This window comes from Equus quagga, chromosome 1, assembly GCF_021613505.1.
Source record: "Equus quagga isolate Etosha38 chromosome 1, UCLA_HA_Equagga_1.0, whole genome shotgun sequence".
NCBI classification, from domain to species: Eukaryota; Metazoa; Chordata; class Mammalia; order Perissodactyla; family Equidae; genus Equus; species Equus quagga.
This window is the reverse complement of record NC_060267.1, coordinates 143,522,191-143,537,177: the sequence shown is the minus strand read 5'-3', so window position 1 is coordinate 143,537,177 and position 14,987 is coordinate 143,522,191. Positions and strand designations below refer to the sequence as shown.

Sequence of the window (14,987 nt, the reverse complement as noted above, 5' to 3'; positions counted from 1 at the left end):
CTGAGCTAAAGAAAAGCTTTTCCATGTTGGAGCAAATGTTCTAGACATGAGGCTTTGATCTGATAATCTGAATCCTTGACAGTGAAAGAACTTGAGATAAATATGTTCTTTAATTCTTGTTTTGATTAATAAACACAGAAGATCTGAATTGTGCTCTTCGGTGTGTAAAGCAAAGAGAGCCAAGTCGATCGACTGTTTTGTTCTGGCAGGTGAGAATCTAACTGCTTTTCCTTCCCTTGAGTGAATCAACCACCAAATGCAATTACAAAGTGATAGGGGGAATGAGGATGGGACTGAAAAGGTCGTGCTTCCTTTTTCTTAGCCATCAGCATCCTATGTGGAGTCCCTTCCACCTCCCCACCCCACGAGACTCTGGTAAGCTAGAGGGAGGTGATAGGCTGCCTCTACCACCTCCACATCAAGCCCCCGATAAGAGGCCAGAAGCAGGATTTAAAAGGCCAGTTGTTTTCCTTCCAGGTTACATCAGGACTCCCCACCTCCCTGGTCCTTATTCTAGGCCATGGTTTTTTGCTTCTTGTTCCCACACTTCCCTCCTTTCAGCCCCATGGACGCTGGAGGCTTTGGGGGCTTCCTAAACTTTGGCTAGTCTTGTCCCCACCCCACTCCAGAGCTCTCCCACAGGGCCAACCCCATTTCTTTGGGCTTTTGTAGCTTCCTTCCTTCCCCTCTTTCCTATTAGTTCCTTCCCCAGGCCCTGCATATATCCATATATCAGAGATTTCTACATATTTTTCTGTTGCTAGTGGAGGGAGGAAAAAGGGAATCTTGCTTCAAGTGGAAGCAGGAAAGACCCAGTTCCTCCTTTCACTCACCTTAGACAGGAGCCTCAGCCACCAGATCCCACAGGGATATGCATGCCCTGCATTCACAGAATTGACCTGGGGACCTCATGCGGTAATATGGGAAACATGAAGAGCTAGACAAGTGCAAAGAACCATCAGACAGTAAATTCTGTTGCTGCATCCTACAGACCCACCTCCTTATCTGCCCCAGATGATTGTCAGTTCCTCTCAGAACACCTGTGGCCAGAGTCACCCCAAATGGCGCTTCACAGGGACAGCTTACTGGGCACCTACTCTCAAGCTGGAAGTTAAGGCAAGGTCTTGAAGTTTGGGCCTGCTGTTAGTGGAGGGAAGGAAAGAAGGTAGCCCTGTGTAGCCACTCCCCTGGTCCTCCCCTTCCCCCTAATGCTCTTGCTGCCTTCCACCTCTGCAACTTCAGTGATACCGTCCCTGGAGAGGCTCAGTCAGTGGGTTGTAGCCAGTTAGCAAATAGCTGAAGCTTGGAGGTGGTGGGCAGGGGAGGGGCCAGTAGGCGAGTGCCCGGGTCTGGCCCAGTGCCACTGCAAGAATCCTGAGATCTCCGATGGGGGGCCAGGGCCCAGCTCCTCTCAGAATTGGAGCCAGCCTGGGAAGCCAATATGAGGGTTTGGGCCTCTAGCATGGGGAGGGCGCAGGGAAGGGTTATCACCCTCAGCTGCCTCCTACCCACTCAGCCAGCTTGCTCGTGTCCAAGCCTCTTAGCTTACTGGGACTGGGGCTGCTGCTTTCCATTTGGCACCTTTGTGAGAATGACAAAAAGGATCCCTTAACTCCAGGAGGACAGCCTCACACCGGGGTGCAGGCTTGGCATAGGCTGGCTTTAGTGCCCTGGCACCCTGGACTGAGCACCCTTGAGGGCAGTAGCCCTGCTTAGGACCATATCATCTCCTTGCCCTTTGCCTACTCAGATAGCCCTTCCTCAGACAGTGCTGTGGGTGTCAGGGCCAGGAATGGTCCACTCAACAAAATGGTTCTAGAATGTTAAAACCTTCCCATTTTACCGTGAACAACAAAGACTCCTCCCTGCTCAATTGAAAAGGGGAAAGAAGAATCTTCCACTGTTCTGAAATACCTTCTGGGAGGACTCCAGGCAGGCCCAAAATTCTTGAGTGGTTCCCCAAGAAGTGAACAAAGGGAGAGAACAGATTTCCTGGGAAAGCAGGGAGACCTGGGCCTGTTCCTGGACCCAGCAGGCCAAGCCAACTGGAGCTGAAGGCTAAGCCTCTGGCTGCTCCATTGCTCCCCCGACCCCACTGGAGCACAGGCAGATCCACCCAGGCCAGGGCCACAAGAGGGCAGAGTCTGGTGATGGGCACAGTGCCCAGCAGGATTTAACATGGGGGTCTCCTCATCAGGGGCAGTAAGGAGGCTATGAGAGATCAAATGAAACTGCCTGCTTCTGGGTGGGACACCCTCCTATACCCCAACTATTTACAGCTCAAGCTCTGGACACCACTGTGGGACACACTGGCTATGGAGTCAGAGTCCCGAGTTGAACTGAGCAAGTAGACTGGCTCCTCTGAGCCTGTTTTCTCATCTAAGAAATGAAGCTAAGAAGCCCTGCTTTGCAGGTTGTGATTAAGTAAGGTAACTGACATACATGCCTTTCATAGAGTTGGGCACAGAGCTGCTGTCTTCATTACAAAGCCAAACGGAAGTTGGCAAACTACCCAGATTCCTGTGGCGGGCAAAGTGGGGCTGTTGGTGATGGCATGACCAGCTTCTCGTGATGCCATAGATGGGGCCAGCTGTGCGACCACATGGGTGCCACTTCTGCTTGTTCCACCTGCATGGTGGTGGCTGCTGCTGCTGCTTGGGACAAGGTCCCATCTGGGCTTTGGGCAATGTTTGTTATGGGGCAAATCCCCTCTCCTAGAGAAGCAGAGAGCACTGGGGCCAGGAGAGGGGGAGCAGCTATTGATTAACCCTTTCATTTTGTAGATGGGGAAACTGAGGCCCCAAAGAGGCCAAGGAATGGAATGGCCTCAACTTGCCCAGCTGGTTCCAGCTGCCCAGGACCCACCCTATCTTCCACTCCAGATTTAAGAATAAGCCTGTCTCAGTACAACAGTCCCTTTACCTTTCTACAGTGTCTACCAAATACTTTCATGGGCTTGACCCTTACATAGGAGATTCTAAAGGTTTATGTGTGAGGGAACATAAGAAGCAGCTGGAAAGGTTGTAAGGATATAACGGGGTAATTGGTAGAAATTGGGGAGATGATTCTACTTTGATACTGCCATCCCATCTAGATGGGCAGACCTTCAAGGAAGCCAGCGTTTTGCATTCCCTTACACAAACTTAACTACCTGTGCCTGTTAGTGGAGTCTTGCCCAGTCCTCCCTAGGATTCTTGGAATCAGTTTGTTCCTGAAATGAAGAAATGCAGGCAGGTAAAAGTGGGAGGAAGAGGCAAAAACTAGCTTCCAAAGCTCGCTCTGGAGCTGCAGCTGGGAGAGCGTTCATACCTAGTCCCGCCTTGTAAAACTTCGGAGGAGAGACAAACGTTTACAGGTGCCATCAGGCTGAGGACTGCAGTTTCTCATCCAGTTGATTAGCACAGGCTGTAGAGGAGCCCTGTCTGGTCCACACAGAGAGGAAAGAACAGTCTGAGAACAGCTAGCAAACCTGGGGTTTCTGGCTGTATCCCACAGGAACCCAGGAGGTCTATTGTGAGTTGGTTTTCTAGGGCCCAGAGCTAATGAGAACACATCAGCCAGAAGGTTCTGGGTTCAGCTGACTTTATTAGGCCCCAATACAGCTGTAGGTGGCCATGTGGCAAATGTGCTTGGGAGCTGACCTTGCCTGTGTAGCCAAGGGTTGGTGCTGTAGGGCAGGCTTATGCCAAGTGCCTTCTTGCCTAGTGTCCAACAGCTTGGAGGATTTCCAGGGCCAAGGAAGCCACAGCACTGTCAGCAGACGAACTGTGAGAAAAACCAGAGTAGAAATACTTAGACATCTCCAGGATATAAATGCCCCCTCTCTCAAAGGGGCTGGCCTCTCTTGCATCCAAATATCTGATCGACCAGCTGCTTCCTAGAGCTGCCCCTGCACATGATCTTGAGAAACAGAAACAGGATTCCCAGTGGGGCTCAGAACTGGCCATGCCTGCACTACTGAGCTAGGTCTGAGCTCCTGGCCTCCACTCCACGTCTGAACCACCTTGGGCAGGTGCACTGACGCTGAGCTGTAAAGGCAAGCCAGCAGCCAGACCCTTCCCGGGTCCTGCATTGGGCCTACCTGCAGATGACTTGTGTGAAACGGCAAAGATCCCAGATCCGCTCTAAACATTGACTCCCTGTTCCATGTTGCCACTTCCTGGCCAATCAGCCAGAGCTTTGGGTTTCTTATTCTCATAGGTGTGGATGTGCAATTAAGAGCTTAAAATGGAAATTTTGTTACTGGGGCAAATTGTTTGAGAGACATTTAAACCTGTGCCTTAACAACTGTTAGCAAAAAAAGAATGACACATAGCAGTGTGCCTTGAAGTATAAAATTAGCTTGTGGCATACTCCTGACTACACAGAAATAGAGCTGTTGCCAAATAACCAAATGGGGAGGCTGCATAAAAGAGGTGGGTCGCAGTGGAACAGGGCTGCGGTCGCGAGATGCTGCCACGCATTCCTGCTCTGCGCATCAAAGGTCCCGAGGGACGGCAGGAATGTGTTTGAACTTGGCCTGCTCCTGGCTGATTCCAGGCGACTCTGGTGGAGTTCATGCTACCCACCCTGCCCACCAGAGCAGCCCCAAAAGGCCCAGTGACTGGTAAAGAGGGCACACCAACCTCTGGCAGAGCCACATCAGAACCGAGAACACAGCCATCCACTCAGTCTTGGTCAACATCAGAAAACCTTTTCTTGTTGGGCCATCTGAACAAGCCCAAACAAGACAACTTCAGAACAACCACCTCCCCACCCAGACGAGATCTGTCTGGGATAGACATTTTAGTTCCTGGAGCGTTGAGTGGGGTGCAGAAGAGGCCAGCAGCCGGCAGCTTCACGGAGCACTGAGCCTTGTTTTGACGCATTAAGTCCAATTTTGGGTCCAGCTCTCCCAAACTGGTGCAGCATTAGGATGTGCTGGCTTTGGCCTAAAGGCAGACGGAGGACTCTGCCAGGTGAGGAGTCCCACAAAGGCAGGCACTGGAGAGGAAGGCTTTCAAGAGCTATCCACTAAGCTCCACTCCTCCCAGTGGCTCTCCCATTCCCTCCTCAGCACAAACCTGCTCAGAGTGGCTTCATCACAGCTGTTTACACAAGGCCAGGATCCCTGGGGATGGACATCACAGGCTTCTCACAAACCAGTCTAGCAAAAGACCTGTGGCCCAGCCCATGGAGTCACTGTCCATGCCTTATTCCACAGGGGTTCACCAGGGGGATGAGGGGCCCTTCCCATCAAAGTCAGCCTGTCCTTTTCCTCGCCTCACGGGAACCATGGATAAGAAGCCATTTCTTTGGCTTAAACTAAAAAGGAAAGGGGGTGGGATAGGCCAGGAGATGGTGACCCCGTTCCCCACCCAGAATTAAATGCAAAATTAAATGCAAAAAGGCTGGTTGGAGCTGAGCCTTCACAGATTCACCTTCTCAGCAATTCCTTAACCACGTATCTTTCTTCAAATTAATACCAAACCCAAAACACCAGGAAGCAGATTTCACAGAACACTGTGGTTCTGAAAACAAACTACTAGGAAATGCCAGGCACATTCCATCTCTTGCATACCCACAGAAGCCCATTACCCCTTAGGAAGTGTGGGCTTCTCCCCAGGGTGAGGAGAGCACGTGGGGCTCAGGGGACTGTGGCCACCACAAGCTCTGGCCACCTCCCTCAGCTCCGGGAGCAATGGCCTGAGGGAGGAGGGGTGACTGCATTCACTGAGTCCTTAGTCAAACCTCTTGAACCCCCACCACATGCCGGACTCTGGTGCTGTCATACTCGGTGGACCATTACATGGCACCAGCTGACTAAACGATAGGCACCTGGGGGCAACTTTCTCCTTATCCTGTGCAATTTTTCTTTGGTCACTTGGCACTAATGTTTTAAATAAACTAAGACTTATATGCCCTACCCCCACCACCTCCGCCTCTTAATTCAGGGGTTGTGGGGGGGCGTGTCGGGTGCATGTCATTGTGGGATGAACCCTTCCTGTGGCCCTCACTCCGCCAAGCATCAGCATCACTGTGGCGCTGGCTAGATGTCAGCTCCTATCTTCACAGTATGTAACACACTGCTGGGTGATGGGGCTGCCCTGGTCTCTGCACCTCACTTCTAGGACCTTCTAGACATACTAACTGCAGAGCTGAGGATTGGAAGGCTGACCTAACCTCACACTGTCAGATTCTGTGTCAAATAGTCTGTTCTGTAAGTCCCAACTGTTCCCTCTGAAGATCTGGCCAAGGAAGGCAGCCTGGTGCTGTCGAGTGGGCTGAGCTGTGGGTTCTGACCCCAGCTCTGTCTGGGCCTCCAGACCATCTGCAAGGTGGTGGTAGTGATGCCTGTGGCCCAGGCTGCTGACGGCGGCATGTGTGCAAAGGCTGGGTACTGCCTTTCTTAAAAGGTTCATCATATCTCCCATCTGGTGTCCCCTCCCACCTGATCATAATCCACTCCCCTCCCCCTTTCTCTTCTCTAGAGATGGGAATATTGCCTCCCCCATAAGGACTAAGACATTCTACTTTTCTTCTTCTCCTTGTTAACCCCACCACCACCTGCAAAGTGGGATTCCCATGGGGCAGAGGGGCAGAGTGGCCCTTCTCACACTGGGAGGGATCTCAGTAAGCAATGACAGGCTGGAAGGTGGTGGTTCCTGGTGTGTAGGGGGAATAGGGGGAGAGGAAGCAAGAAAGGAATGGGTGAGAGTGTTTGCTGAGCCCAAGTAGACAGCACTGCTCCTCCTGCGCCTACTTACCTACCAGCTGGGGCCAGCCACTCCAGAGCGCGCAGGAGGCTGCCCGCATTCTTGAGGCTCTCCAGGTGCTTCTCATTGGAGGTGATCTGCAAGGGAAGGAGAAGAAAGTGGTCGGCTGGCCCATCCCTGACTCACGCCCCATTGGATGGGCATCCTGAGTCTCAGGCTATCTGTGGCATTGGGGTGTATGCCCTGAGCCCCACCCCCCAGGGGACTGCTGACCATGGGGATAAAGGCAGACAGCAGTGACCCTTGGGGGTAAGCATGAGGTTGTGCACTGGGGCTGGAGATGTGCCAGGTCATGATGGGGTGCCTCCTGTGAGTCCCTCAGGAGTGTCTGTGTTTGGAATCCTGAACTTTCCAAAGCAAATTATGAGTGAGTGAACTTTCCAGTTGTCAGGGCCTGGACCCTGTGGGTCCTTGCATCCGTGGGGCACTGAGCCCAACACAACCTCTTCATATGGACAAAAGGATCATGATTCTGGGTGCCTGATGATCCCAGGTGCCCAGGGAAGTGTGCCCTTGCTAACTGCCACAGTCCTGGGAGAAACTGGAAAAACACTCAGGCATCCAAGACTCTGCAGCACCTACATGCAGAATCATAAACTCAGGAAGGGCCTCGGATGGGTGCTGACCCAGACTGGGCTTCCCGAGACCTCCTGAGTCAGCCTTGCCATAAAATGAGTCCATGTCCTGCGAGGCAGAGAGACGAGGGTTTTAGGAATGAACCTTGATTCTAGGACTGGACTTGCTCCTCTTAATTCACCACGCATGTCCTATTTTTGCCCTTTGTTATTTAAAAAATTTTTTGTAAGAAACAGTTGTATGGCACTTTGCATTTCAGAAGGCTCTGCAGGTTCCTGTACGTTTTCCCATTTATTCTTTTCAACAGCCTCACCTTGCAAAGTAAGCATGTGGTGTGTTTTACAGATGAGGGAACGGAGGCTTACTGAGATTAAGGGGCCACTACAGCAGTACACATGGAGCCTTATCCTATCCCCACCATGAAGCTGGAACCAGGCTAGCTTCAGCTGACCCCAGTGCTCAAGTGTTCTATGTCTTTCCACTTGATCATAGCAACCGACGCTGCATTATCATCTCTCTGATTCTCAAGAAGAGGCTGAACATTTCTTAATCAATCACTCATGGTGATAGGAATGTCACAGGGGTAATTAAACTTTAACGTGGACTCTGAATTACGTGTGAACAAATTTCACCTCCACTGAGATCCTATCCCACTTCCTGAGTGTGCCAGAGACCAGCTGCCAACTCAACTGCATCAGGTGTGATTTCTGCAAAGATTTGCATCTTAAAAGAGCTGCATGTAATTTTTTTCTGCAGTTACACCCAACTTGATGAGTTCAAAGGCTGCTGTTTGACAGTGTCAGCTGTAGTTCAATTATGTCTGAAGTAAGCACAAACTTATAATGAAGGGGTCTTTTTTTTTTTTTGAGGAAGATTAGCCCTGAGCTAACATCTGCCGCCAATCCTCCTCATTTTGCTGAGGAAGACTGGCCCTGAGCTAAGATCTGTGCCCATCTTCCTCTACTTTATATGTGGGACGCCTGCCACAGCATGGCTGGACAAGCAGTGTGTAGGTCCACACCCGCAATCCAAATCAGTGAACCCCAGGCTGCTGAAGCGGAACGTGCAAACTTAACCACTGCGCCACCAGGCCGGCCCCCTGAGGGGTCTTCAGTGAGGATGCCCACCTGATTTTTCTCAAAACTTGCCTCATACAGCTCAGTTGAGCTACATCCAGACTCACTGCCCCAACCAGCCTTACCAGGGGATCATGTGTAGAGACAAGATAATCACCCCACAAGTTGCAAAGAGATAACAAGACTATATTCACTCACAAGGTTGGTTAGAAGGTACAAATAGAAAAATAAAGTGAGAATTATGTGATCAAAGGAAGAGACCAAAATAGCATCATGTGCAGCTGACAGAGATGTAGGCATAAACAAAGCCAAAGGAATTAATTGAAAACGATGTGATTTGGCCACTTAACTGAACTCTAACAATAGCAACTGTTATCCTGTATATAAAGATGAGCTAATTAGAAAATAAAAATTAAAATAATATCAGTCAGAGGTTCTAGTTCTGGGTGAGACAGAGAAAACACACGCCACCCTTTCTCTCCCTCTGACTGCAACTATAAAACCTGAACAGAATGCACAGCACAGCTATTTGAGAACAATGAAAAGTAAACAGCAGCAGGCAGATTGGGGAAGGACACTGAAGACTGGCGGAGAATTTTACCACTTCTTTCCCTCCAGTGTAGTTCAGCTTGAACTCAACAAGTTCACACCCAGAAGTGAGCACTGTGGGGCAGAAGAGAGAGGGCAGAAGCCAGGGTTGAGGAATGGGAAAGAAAACTCCCAAGAGCTTAGAGGGAGTATATGCAACCCCTCAGGTTTTTCCCTTTCCTTTTCTTCAGTTCTCTTTTGCCCCAGGTCCCAGGAAATTCTGTGGTGGCAGTGGTGGCAGCAATAGCAACAGAAGCCTCCAGGCAAAACTTTTTCCTTTGTCTGTTCTCCCAGTGTTTGGCCCAGATATGACAATTGTGGAAGTGAGCAGTTTATGGCTAGACAGAAAATGGGAGACTCAGGGAACCTGAAAGTATTAGGAAAATAATGAATAGAGAAGAGCTCAAGAAAGCAACCCCATAAAATTCTTTATGAACTCCTAGGCTCACCCTCAACCTATGCATGCATGGAACTAATCCACTTTGGCATAGCAAAAACTCAGAGAACTGAGCTAACAAACCTCTGCCAAGATCCCAGACTGACCCCCTGGAAGATGGACACACAAGATAGATCCAAATAGCATTGCAAATGCTTTGAAACTGACCTGACATTGAAATCACAATTCCAACCTGCAGCCTGAACCTCACCAACATAACTGCTTGCTAAAACAAAAGTATCAACGTTCTCTGTAGGGTTTCAACAAGGCACAGTGTCTCAGAATGTAGTGTTTAAAATAGCCAGGATAAAATCCAAAATTGCTTGACATACAACCAACCATGAAAATCTCTACTCGCATGAGAAAAGACAATAAATAATAAGATGACACAGTGCTGGATTATCTAACAAAGATTTTAAAGTGTTATAAAAATGCTAAAACAAACAATCACTAACACTCTCAAAACATGTATTAAAATAGAATGTAGGGGCCAGCCCTGTGGCCAAGTGGTTAAGTTCACACACACTGCTTCAGTGGCCCAGGGTTTCTCAGATTCGGATCCTGAGCACGGACATGGCACTATTCATCAGGCCATGTTGAGGCAGCGTCCCACATGCCACAGCTAGAGGGACCCACAACTAAAATATACAACTATGTACTGGGGGGATTTGGGGAGAAAAAGCAGAAACAAAAATAGAATGTAACATTCTTGAAACAAGTATTAAAATAGGATAGAACATTGAAATAGAATGAAGTATTAAAATAGAATAGAATGTAAAAGAATAGAATAGATAAAGGAGAATCAAGTGGAAATTTTAGAACTAACAATATAATAATACCAAAAATTTTTTTAAACCACACCAAATGGATCCATTAGCAAAATGGAATGAGGCAGTGAACTTGAAGATAGGTCAATAGTAATGATCCAATCTCAGCAACAGAGAGAAAAAGGTTGAAAACACAAATGGACAGAGCCTCAGGGACCTGTGGGACAATAACAAAAAGTTTGTGTCATTGGAGTTTCAGAATGAGAGGACAAAGCATGAATGGGATGAAAAGGTATTTGAAGAAATTATAGCTAAAACTATTCCAAGTGTGATGACAGACACAAAGCTACTGATTCAAGAAGTTGAGAAAATCTCAAACAAGATAAACCCAAAGAATCCATACTCAAACACATCATAATCAAACTTGCTGAAGACAAAGAATCTTGAAAGCAGGCAGGAAAAAAAAGATGCATTACTTGTAGGAGAACAATGATTTGCATTACTGTGGATTTCTCATCACATTGAGGTCAGAAGAAAGAGACCCAACATTTTTGAAGTGCTAAAAGAAAAGTATTATCGGGACAGCCCTGGTGGCCTGGTGGTTAAGTTTTGTGTGCTCCACTTTGGTGGCCCAGGTTTGGTTCCCAGGTGCAGACCTAAACCACTCATCTGTGGCCATGCTGTGGTGACAGCTCACATACAAAAAGAGGAAGACTGGCAGCAGATGTTAGCTCAGGGCAAATCTTCCTTAGCAAAAAATAAGACAAGAAACAAAGGAAAAGAAAAAAGAATTATCAAACTAGAATTCTATATCTAGCAAAAATATTCAGGAGTTAAGGTAAAATAAAGACATTCTCAGATGAAGGAAAACTAATAGAAACAGAACTGCTCTAAAAGAATTGCTAACGGAAGTTCTTCAGAGAGAAAGTAAATAATACCAGAAGGAACTTTGGAACATTAGGAATAAAGGAAGAGCAACAGAAATCATAAATATCTTGGTAAATATAACAGAATATTCTCTTTCTTTAAAATATGTTTGATGGTAGAAAAGCAAAAATATAATATTGTCTGGTAGGGTTTTCAATTTATGTAGACGTAATATATAAGACAAGTGGAACACAAAGGGGGAAGTCCAGAAGAACCTATAAAGTGGTAAGCTTTCTATATAACAATTGAAGTAGTAAAATATTGATTATAAGTAGACTGTGAAAAGTATTTTATAATCCCAATAGCAACCACTAAAAAGAACATACAAAGACACAGTAAACAACACAATAGGAAAAATGCAACACTAAAAATTGTTAAATAGCTTAAAAGAAGACAGGAAAGAAAAAAGCAAGAAAATAAAAACAGGGGATAAACAGAAATCAAATAAAAATGATATCCTAATATATCAAGAATTACATTAAATATAAACAATCTATATGCAGCAAAGAAAAGAGATTTTTTGAATGATTAAAAAAAAAAAAATGAACCAGGGGCTGGCCCCTTGGCCGAATGGTTAAATTCGCGCACTCCGCGGCAGGCAGCCCAGTGTTTCATTGGTTTGAATCCTGGGTATGGACATGGCACTGCTCATCAAACCACATTGAGGCAGCGTCCCACATGGCACAACTAGAAGGACCCACAACAAAGAACATACAACTATGTACTGGGGGGCTTTGGGGAGAAAAAGGAAAAAAATAAAAATCTTTAAAAACAAACAAACAAAAAATAACAACTTCTTTTTTTAAAAAAATGAACCAACTATATACGGTCTACAAGAATCTTAATTCAAATATAGTGAGATAGGTTGGTTAAAAGTCAAAGGATGAAAAAAGATAGCATGCAAACATGAATAAAATAAAAAAAGCTAGAGTGGCTATATTAATATCAGGCAAAGTAGACCTCGGCACAAAGAAAATTACCAGGGATAAATAGGGACATAAGATAAAAGAGTTCTGTCACCAAGAAGATGTGTATACATCTAACAAGAGAAATTAAAAATACACAAAACAAAAACTGATACAACTGAAAGGAAAAACAGACAAATCCACAATTATAGTTGGAGACTTCAAAACTACTCTCACAGTAATAGATAGGATGAGTAGACAAAAAATCAGCAAGGATACAGAAGAGTTGAACAACACCATCAACCAAGTGGATCTCACTGACATTTGCAGAACACTAAATCAATCAACAATGGAATATACATTTTTCCCCAAGAATTCTGGGGAACTTTCACCAATGTATACAATATTCTGGGTCATAAATCAAATCTTAACTAATTTAAAAGAATTGAAACCATATAAATTATATTCTCCGATCATAATGGAATTAAACTAGAAATCAATAACAAAGAAAACAGGATTATCACCAATCGCTTAGAAATTAAACAACACATTCCTAAATAACCCAGGGATCAAAGAGGACAGTCCAAGGTAAATTAGGAAATATTCTTAACTGAATGAAAATGACTATGCAATATATCAAAATCTGTGGAATGCAGCTACAGCAGTGTGTAAAGGGAAATTTATAGTAGTAAATACTTATATTAAAAAAGAAGAAAGGTCTCAAATTAATAACCCAAGTTTTCATGTAAGGAAACTAGAAAAAGAAGAGCAAAACAAACCAAAACCCACAGAAGGAAAAAAGAGCAGAAATCAAGAGTAATGTGATAAATGAAAGCCCAAATATGTCAATAATTACATTAAATGTAAATTTACCAAATACTTCAAGTAAAAGACTAAGATTTTCAAACTGGATTTAAACAAAATAAAACACAACACAACTGTATGCTGCTTACAAGAAACATACTTTAAATATAAGGTCACAGAACAGCTGAAGATTAAAGAATGGAAAAAGGTATGCTACACAAATGATAACCAAAGAAAGTTGGTGTAGCTAATATCAGACAAAGTAGATTTTAAGGCAATAATCATAACTAAAGATAAAGAGGGACATTTCATATATATTAAAAGATCAGTTGACCAGCAAAATATACCAAGTCTGAATTCTAAATGCACCTAATAATAGCCTGAAAATACATAAACCAAAAAATAATAGAACCAAAATGAGAATTAGACAAATCCATAATTATGGTGTGATACTATTCAATCTCTTCAAGTGACATGCATACAAAAACCAGAAGGAACACAGAAGATTTATATGACAAGATTAACAAACTTGACCTAATTGATAAATATAGAAAAATTCATCTAACAACTGCAGAATATGTATTTTCAAATGTATATGGAAAATTTTCAAAATGCATTATATGCTGGGTTGTAAAGCAAGTTCTGACAAATTTCAAAGATATAAGCATAATAAAATATGTCAGGATCTATATGCTAAAAACTACAAAAGGCTGATGAAAGAAAAAAACCTAACTAAATGGATATACTATGTTCATGGACTGGAAGACTCAATATAATAAAGATATTAATTCTGCCAAAATATAGGTGTAATGCAATTCCTATCAAAATCTCAGTAGGACTTAAAAAAAATTGTTCTTTAAAAGATTGGCACCAGAGCTAACATCTGTTGCCAACCATTTTTTTTTTTCTTCTTCTTCTCCCCAAAGTCCCCCAGTACATATTTGTATATTCTAGTTGTAGGTTCTTCTGGTTGTGCTATGTGGGATGCTGCCTCAGCATGGCTTGATGAGCGATGTCATTTCCATGCCCGGGATCCAAACTGGCGAAACCTTGGGCTACCAAAGCCGAGAGCATGAACTTAGCCACTAGGCCACAGGGTCAGCCCCTCCAGTAGGGCTTTCTGTAGATATAGAATAGCTGATTCTAAATTTTGAAGCTACAAATCTTAGGAACTAGAATATCTAAAATAATTTCGAAAAAGTAGAATAAAGTTGGAGGTACCATACTACCTGATTTTAAGATTTACTATATAGCTCCAGTAACCATGACTCTGTGGTACTGGCAGAGGGATAGACACACAGATCAATAAATTAGAATTGACAGCCCAGAAATAGACCCACACAATTTTCAAAGTTTGCACAAATGTGCAAAGGTAACTGAATGAAGGAAAGACAGTTTTTAAAAAAATTAATTTGTATTGAGTTACAATCTTGTGAAATTTCAGTTGTACATTATTGTTTGTCAGTCGTGTTGTAGGTGCACCCCTTCACCCTTTGTGCCCACCCCCCAACGCCCTTTCCCCTGGTAGCCACTGATCTGTTCTCTTTGTCTACATTTTTAAATTCCTCATATGAGTGGAATCATACAGAGATTGTCCTTCTCTATCTGGCTTATTTCACTTAACATAATTCCCTCAAGGTCTATCCATGTTGTTGCAAATGGAATGATTTTGTTCCTTTTTATGGCTGAGTAGTATTCCATTGTATATATATACCACATCTTCTTTATCCAATCATCTGTTGATGGGCACTTAGGTTGATTCCACGTAGGAAATATGGTTTTTAACAAATGTGGCTAGAACAAATAGATGCCCATATGTAAAAACACGAACCTAGACACATATCTTACATCTTATGTAAAACATAATCTAAAATGGATCATAGATCTGAATATAAAACATGAAACTATAAAACTTCTAAGAATAAAATATAGGAGAAAATCTATGTGACCTTGGATTTATTGATGAGTTTTTAGACACAACACAAAAGCACAATCCCTGAAAGAAAAAAATGATGAATTAAATTTCATCAATATTAAAAACTTTGCTCTTTGTAAAATACCGATAGAATAAGATAAGCCACAGACTGGGAGAAAATATTTGCAAATCACTTATCTGATAAAGGACTTTTATCCAGAACATACAAGGAACTCTT

The 14,987-nt window shown here is 44.4% G+C and overlaps 1 protein-coding gene across 8 annotated transcripts in view; it reads right to left on the bottom strand.

The window, feature by feature from the left end:
* Positions 1-2,587: 2,587 nt before the first annotated feature.
* Positions 2,588-14,987, bottom strand: part of ULK4 (unc-51 like kinase 4) — a 512,778-nt gene continuing 500,378 nt past the window's right edge. For 4 of the 8 annotated variants that reach the window (XM_046640162.1, XM_046640173.1, XM_046640193.1 and 1 more), the window contains 3 exons: positions 6,751-6,832; positions 3,642-3,765; positions 2,590-3,422 (listed from right to left, as the gene is read on the bottom strand). In XM_046640162.1, the coding sequence (XP_046496118.1) occupies positions 3,362-3,422; positions 3,642-3,765; positions 6,751-6,832 (267 nt within the window). In that variant the 3' untranslated portion in view covers positions 2,590-3,361. Of the gene's footprint in view, positions 3,423-3,565; positions 3,766-6,746; positions 6,833-14,987 lie in introns of those variants that run through there. The other 4 variants (XM_046640226.1, XR_006885343.1, XM_046640183.1 and 1 more) reach the window with 4 other exon arrangements.